General features: G+C 29.6%; 1 protein-coding gene across 6 annotated transcripts in view; it reads right to left on the bottom strand.

Annotated features, from left to right (window-relative positions):
* Window positions 1-511: 511 nt before the first annotated feature.
* Window positions 512-8,149, bottom strand: part of LOC124367436 (flocculation protein FLO11) — a 90,037-nt gene continuing 82,399 nt past the window's right edge. For 5 of the 6 annotated variants that reach the window (XM_046824249.1, XM_046824285.1, XM_046824258.1 and 2 more), the window contains 2 exons: window positions 2,901-3,319; window positions 512-710 (listed from right to left, as the gene is read on the bottom strand). In XM_046824249.1, coding sequence (XP_046680205.1) covers window positions 658-710; window positions 2,901-3,319 — 472 coding nt within the window. In that variant the 3' untranslated portion in view covers window positions 512-657. The remainder of the gene's footprint in view (window positions 711-2,900; window positions 3,320-8,149) is intronic. The other variant, XM_046824273.1, reaches the window with a different exon arrangement.

Below are 8,149 nucleotides of genomic sequence, written 5' to 3'. Positions count from 1 at the left end.
GTACACAGTTGTGTGAAAACCTAAGGCTTTTTGTGAATACGAAAAACAAACTTCACAAGAGATTACGCCCACCCTAAACCACACGTAGCTGCTTTTTGTCAAGTATTATTATGCAATAAATAGCCAACTGGCAAAGCAAAGCAATTTCAGTATGTAGAAAACAAATTAATAACTCATTTGGCTTCAACAAATGAAAGTTTAACTATTCAATGAAATATGGAAGTGTAATAATATGAATGAAAATAAATAAGGTACCTCATGAAAAGCTTGACAAATGATAAAAATTGGTGATTTAGAAATCGTATGAACTAAATATATCGACAACATTACAAAATTACGGCTACATAATGTGTATAATATCACAAATATATGAGTGAATTATAAACCTTCACTAGCAATATAATCTTAATAGAATTTGTTGTAAAAATAAACTTTCATTAACAAATTAACACTTAATTTTTCAAAATAAAGTAGGACCATTAATATTGGGAATAAGAACAGACAGCAATAATACAAGATAAAAAGACTGTCTTACTAAGTACAACCAATAACCACAAAATTAGAAAAAATAAAATTCAAAGGATCAACAAATAACACGAAATAAAGCACAACAATTACGCGATGGTTTAGCGAGATGGGCACCACTGGAGGTGATAGTCACTTGCCGTCACGCGAGGGTCTGCGGCGTTTGGTCGCGTCAGCGTCTGTTCCTGCCAACACAAACACTGTTGTTACCGCTTAACAACCAAACTGCCACTCAACATATATCAAGCTGTACAGATTGGGAATCCAATTAAAATTCTATTTGAAAATAATAAATGAAAGTCCTTTTCAATGATTAAATGAAGTAATTTGAGTCTGAGGATGCAGGAGAGAATCCATGGATAGTATTGGTCAATCTTGTCAACTCCCTCTTATTTTGGGAGAATGATATTAAATAACACGAGTATTAAGATGTTTTCTGTAATATGTTTGGTCACTACTCCTCCAACACAACACTAAAATAAGGCATTTCCTGTTTTCTATTATCTTCATTGTTTGATCTTAAATTATTCTTCAACTTTTCAAATATTTCACAGAATGGTACCAGTTGCATACCTTTATTTATCAGTTATCAGTCAAGGTTCATTAATTAGTTTTAACTTATTCTTCTTTAGGTAGTTGGTGATTTACTACATACAAGATAACACCCATATTCCTTCAAGATGTATTTAGTACATATCCCAAATTATTCTTAAAAAGATTCATTAGTTTTGTTTTAAATACATACTATTTTCCATATATTTTCAATACATAAATTTTAAAACAGATGGCATAACATTTTCATGAATAACAATGGAAACAAATCAGGATAAAACATTAGTAAAGAATGAGACAAAAGTCAGCAGATGCATGACAAAGGAGATGAAATTACAAAATATCTGTTTGTTGACAATGAACATTACTTTCCACTTGCAAGTCAAAGTAGGCACGAAATACCTTTGTTAAAATATTATGTTGAGATGCAACAACTTTGAAAACAATATCATGTTGTTGCTCTAAAATGGGATTTTTTTTAAGAAAAATACTTATCAAGTATTTTTAAACTCAACATTTTAATTAATTAATGGATATAAAATTTGTCTGTCTAGAAAAATAAATTACAGCATAAAATGTTCCTTGCATAGTTCATTCAATTCATCAGTAGAACATGTTTTTCAACATACAATTAATACAAATTATGAGCTAAAAATTTGGAAGATCATAAGAGTCCTAAAGCATGAAAAAGGGGTGGCTATAATTCTCATAAAATTTTAGAGGAGGGCCTGTATTTATCTGCCAAGTTATCAAAGGGTTTAATTTTGTAATTAAGTAGGTAATTTTGAAGGTTAATAATTTTACACAAGTTGTTTGGTATTATGACTCTTGAATGACTGATATTTCAAAGACCAGTATCTATGTGGATCTGTAGCCTCTTGGTTACCATTTCACTGGCTACCGCACTAATAGTTTAGGAAACCAGTGGTTATTACTGGACAATCAGGAGTTATCTATAGACTATAATCGGAGACCAGTATCTATATGGTTCTGTAGCCTCTTGGTTTATATATTACTAGCTACCGTACTAATATTTAATCATTTCACTATACTTTAAAAAATATTTATCCTTGATAGTACCAATATGTTTAATCAATTAGAAAACTATTTAGAGCATAAAAAATTACACTAAAACAAGTCTAAGCCATAAAATAGTCATTGACTAAAACTATAATTGATATTTTTACATAAAAGCTTGCACAGTATATCGATTTTGTTTTGAATTACTGTACATGTGTGAAATTTACAATATATATGTATAATTTCAATAAACATTGAATTGCAAAAAGTACTTGCTCCGCCGGGACTCGAACCCGGATCTCTCACTTGCCGGGTGAATGTGCTACCATTATACCACAGAGCCCTCACTTTTTATGATTCAATTATTTTCTATTTGGCCGTATCTGTCACATATGCGTTTAATAACCAAACTAACATATGATCGGAAGACCAAATACCTGTCAAATGACTTGTACTTTTATTTTGTATATATATATATAAAATAAATTTTAACAAAAAGAATTATACCATAACTATTTAACATGCAGATCAAACAAAATCATCTTTATATAATAATTAGCTTAAACAACCAATTTTCAATATATAGTAGTGGAACTTTTAGTTAAAATCCTTTAAAAGTAATTACATGTATGTTTATATAAATATGTTTAACATAGTGTTATTTTGAAATATGGATCACAAATAGATTTTTGCAAGAGTAACAAATCCATAAAGCGTATGTTGTCAGCTACTCTAAGTGTACATCTGACTTTAAATTTATCTATATCACTTCCTAATGAAACTGAAGCCATTAACTAACTCACCACCAACAGCGCCGCTGCGAGTTTTCCTGCGTGTATTGACTTCGTCAGTAGCTGCTGGGATGGGAGAGGGAGCAGAGGTAGGGGCAGCAGTAGGCCCCGTCGCAACCTTCCCTCGAGCCACATTCGCCGCACAACCGTTGCCACTCTTTGCTCCAATACCCTTGGCAATATCACTACCGTTCGCACTACTACTGCTAGCACTGAGAGTTTTAACGTTCACCGCATTCGCGTTCATTGAGATCACTTTATCACTGTTTTTCTTGTCATCAGGAGGATGTTGGCGTACGGACCGCCGTGCAGGCGGGAGGGTGGGTGTGATAGTGGGAGGTTGCCGAACTCCACTCACAATCTGGCCAATCGTAGGGAGCCGGTGATTCGTACGAGGTGTGGTTGTTCCACTCGCGCCTCCGTTGTTGGGTCTGAAACATTGTATTGCCTTTTCATTTCTACATAAATTATTTCAAAAAGTTATAACACATGTTACAAATATTTAAACTCTTTATATTTTGAAGCAAGTACTGTAGATCTTGATTAACACAGATTTTATGTTTCATTTCAAATTATTTTACGTTTAGATGAATTGTTCTAAATCACCAAGAACATTTTAAATGCACACTCTCTATCTCTCCAACATTGTCAAGTTGTTCATGAAGTGTGATTGATTTATGGACTAGTGGGGAGCTCTGCTTTAGTGGACTCTGATGTAGAGAGGGGCTATGCTTTAGTGGTTATCAAGATGGCTTCACAAAACTTCCAACAATGGAAAATTTAAAGGTTCATGTACCTGTACCATTCAGAAGCTCTTCATATTTTAATTTCAAAAACAACAATTTACCCTCTTTAATGTTTAGCCTCCATGCTGGTTATCTTATAGCAGACATCAATAAGCTAAAAAAAGGAAAATGAGAAAAGATAAAGAAAGATACCAGATTTTTGACTACTTTCCGAGCAATTCCTAATTTCCCAGATATGACTTAAAAACAGAGATTATCTACACTGTGCTTGTAACTTTCACAAATTTTCAATCATTTCATCACTTGTTAATTTCTCTTTAACAAGAGAACACTTAATAATAATAATAATTTTATTAAACATTTTAATTTTTTATTATTTAAAAAAAAAAAAAAAAAAAACTGTTAACAATCGGCGAACTTTGGTTTACATGAGGTTTAAATGTCTCTAATACTTGAATTAAAGCTGGTAGCCATTTTATTCTGCTGTACCTGCACTTATTAATAATACAATGTGTTACAACTTTCTATTTTTTTAAATTTATTTATATTTTTTTAATTGAATATGAATTGAATTATATCAAAACTATACATATGGATATTAAAATTATTGCCAAAATGTCAGGTTTTGTGAATTATATTTCATTTATAACAGAAAAACTAAATCTGTTATTCCAAAATGCACTCTATGTTCCAATTTTTAAAGACAGTTTTAAAATTCCCTAACTTTATAAAGCATTTCAAATGGTAAGTAAATTAGTTGCTATGATAAGCACACAGTTTGATTCATCAAAGTAATTTCAGTATTTAAGAATGTGCTATAGAGAAAAGATATAATAAAACCCATCCAAAAGCTTTTTGGTTTTTCTTGCTAGGTGTATATTTTAAAAATATTTAAATCAACAAAAATAAAAAGAATTTGGACGCGTATAGATAATATTTTGCAAATGAAATATCTTCCATAACTGTACAACTAAATATTTACTTTGAAGTTGAAATGTACAACTAAAGATTTACTTTGAAGTTAAAATGTACAACTAAAGATTTACTTTGAAGTTAAAACATTTTTATGGGACTAAAATCAAGATGGTCTGTACCGACCAGTACAGCTGGTTCTTAATTGAAGTGTTTAAGAAAGTATTATTTTATTTTAAAATAACTAAATAATTATTTTTGTTTTGTTTTGTAATGTGATACACATTTAGAATGTAGCACACAAGTTATATTTTTAAATTGGTTACAGGACTTATTTTATTTTTTAAATTTCAAGATTGAACTAACATTTTGTACACAATATTTCCATGATTTTTTAAAACTTATTCATGTGTCTAAATCTAAAACGAAGTTCATGTGTAAAATATTTTGTGTGGTAAATACAAATATTATAAATTTAGTAAAAATTAAACAATACCCAGTACTGGTATTTCAACAATGAACAAGTATTTTAATTTTTTAGTATTCATATTATTTGACAACTAGGCTATAAACTCTTGGTTATTTCAAAAGATCTGAGATATCAGTATTGGTATGAAATTAATAAATCACTAATAAATATGAACAATAGTTTGTGAAATTTACTGACAGGAGTACATTATAATGGCCATAAATATGCAAATGGTGTCTCTGCTTTCAACATGAAATTGTGTGCTAAGCCGCAAGTAACTGCTAGAGTAATTTCATAAATATCAAGTAATATACTGGCCACTCACAGAGAAGAAAAACTCACATTAATATATCCTTCACAACTTATTGAATTCCTCTATTCAGTTAGATACCTAAAATTATTGTGTGTTATTACATGAATTACTAACACAATATGATTGTAACAGATTTTGGCATTTTGTGTATTTTTTGCACATTACGTACAGCAACACTGTGGCACTAAGAACTTTAATCATCGTTTGATTAATTTAACTACTTGATAAATAAATAAATTTAATAATTTAAAAATAAAATACTTGAGAATTGAGTAATAGTTATGTTTAAAAATTACTTCTTACTTTATTTAATAGTGATTGTGAAATATAATAATAATAAGCAAATAGATTATCTTTTGAATTTGAGCACAATGCACATTTTCAACTTGATCTAAATTTAGGTTAATAATTGCATCTTGATGTAGTCAAACTCACTGAGGACATCCTGTGCTTTAGAACACTATGGTAACAGTTATTCAACATGTTCAATATATTATAATACCAAATACAGTAGTAACGTGGGAATAAAAGTAAAAACAATTTAAATTAACAAAAGAACGTAACCTAACTCTGAAATTAGAATATTTAGTGGCCATTTGAAATAATTCATAGCCCTAGGTAAATTAGCTAGAGTAGGTAGGTAACAATTTAGAAATTAATAAAGTAGTAAAGATTGTTTGTTAGTTAATTGACACAAATTTTTAGAAGACAGTCAATATGTTATTTAAAAAATTACAAAATAAGAAGGTTAAAAGGTTTGGAACTATAAAGATTGTAGGAAAAGAATGAGAATGACAAACTCACATTCATGAGTGCTAGTATAAGCAGTTTCCGCACCATACAGTAAAGTTAGGCGCATAAGCACATTATAATAGTTGAGAAATAAGAGGTTTGTCTGAAATAAATTTAACCCACGGCTATATTCAGTGTTATGAATTGTATATGATCAAATTTTACAGTGAAAGTGGGAACCTTCCTGTTGTAAAGGCACATACACGACCTGCAGGGCACCTGTCTCATTACACATTCTTCCGCAAGTGTGGAATTCTACTTTGATTAAAAATTTTCACCAAAGAATTTGTATTAATATTCACCACAAAAACACGGCTATTTTACATCCTAGAGTATTTGTATTGTACAGATTTTGGTCTGTTAGAGATATCAAAACAAATTTAGGATTTATGTCATATAAAAATGACTGTATACAAATTTTCATCCTGGTAGATCCTCAATAAACAGAAACAAAACCTGAATGTGTTCATGCAGCAATCAAGAAAAACCGTTGTTTGGCTGTTGAGGAGTTGAAATAAGATCTGGATAAAACTTGTTTTATGAAAATTTTACTTAAAACATTGCATGGCTCCAAAATTTGTTGCTTGGCTACAGGCAAAAGACCAGAAGGATTGGGTGGGCTGACATTGTATAGGACTACATGGATTTCAAAATAATTATTCTGAAGTGGTGAAAAGAATTATTATCCATAACAAATGTTAAAAACATTCTATTGCAGTACAATGTGAAATTATTTAATATTACCTAGACCTTCTTAACTCATTAGAGAAATCATTTATTTTATTTTACATGTTCATAAGGCATGAACATTTAATACATTTATACACACAGCAAGTACAAGTATTATCTTGATATGTATATTCGTCTTTTGTACTCACAGAATTTCTTGTTTAGTTAAATAACAAATTTGCTAAATGTTACCAAGTGTATTTCTGAGAATAGAATTCCTTACTAAGGAACTCTTTCACTCAGTATAAGCTCTTTGGCACTCTTTTATCAAAATCTTAAAATAAAATGGAATTTAATATTAAACTTGCTCATAAAGATCAAATCGTTTTATAAATGTGTAACATTTGGTGTTTAAACAATTTTACAAATTTATATCCAGCAAATTAATAATTATGCACAATATGACACATTTAACAATTATTACAAACTTGCAGGCACACTTACTTAATTAAGTCCTATATTTTATATTAAATAAGCTTGAGATAGTTTTACCAGAGGTATTGTTTGGTTTTAACACGAAAATGTCCTTATTGATGGTTACAGTCAATAACTAATTGTCCATATCGTTCAAAATTATGTATTCGTTAATAAAATATTAATTTAACAATGACAAAATATGAAACCTCTCAAAGATGGCTTTAAGAAGCCAAACTACCATATTACAACGTCTACCATGCTACAATAAAGTATACCTACTACACAAACATGCATACTTCACAGTAAGTTTAGTTACCGACAATCTGCAAGCTGCATTAAAAACGGTATAGAATTTTCAATTTCATACGAAACAGTGTACGATTTAAAATTTTCCAGTAGAAACATGATTATTCAAGAGAACTATAATAACACCTCTAATAGATCTAACCACACACAAACATTTAGAAGCACACTGATCAAGCAACTAAATTTAGAAACAGCATGCATATTCCCAATTCAGGGAGTAAGTAAATTACAGTTGTTAAACAATTACATATGAAATGTTATGAGAGTGTAAATGATTTACTGAAAGAATTTCTAATCAAATGCAATCTCTTAATAGTTTATATTTGAATTTGTATACAAACTCTGTAAATACATATATAAAACTTACAATAATAAAATCTAATAAAGACTTTATTAGTTTTACCTACAAATATATTTCAAATGACCACTCTAATAAAGTGTATCAAACTAATAACAAGATAAAGTAGTAATTTATTAAAAATATGATTACAAACGAGTTTTAAAGTTCAATTAAAATATTTATTCTTAATTTAATATCTAGTCAGTAAAAAGTCAGATTTATGTTTTATAGGTTATT

The sequence above is a fragment of the Homalodisca vitripennis genome, chromosome 1, assembly GCF_021130785.1.
Source record: "Homalodisca vitripennis isolate AUS2020 chromosome 1, UT_GWSS_2.1, whole genome shotgun sequence".
NCBI lineage: Eukaryota > Metazoa > Arthropoda > Insecta > Hemiptera > Cicadellidae > Homalodisca > Homalodisca vitripennis.
The sequence above is the reverse complement of the archived record's forward strand: the minus strand, read 5'-3'. Positions and strand labels throughout refer to the sequence as shown.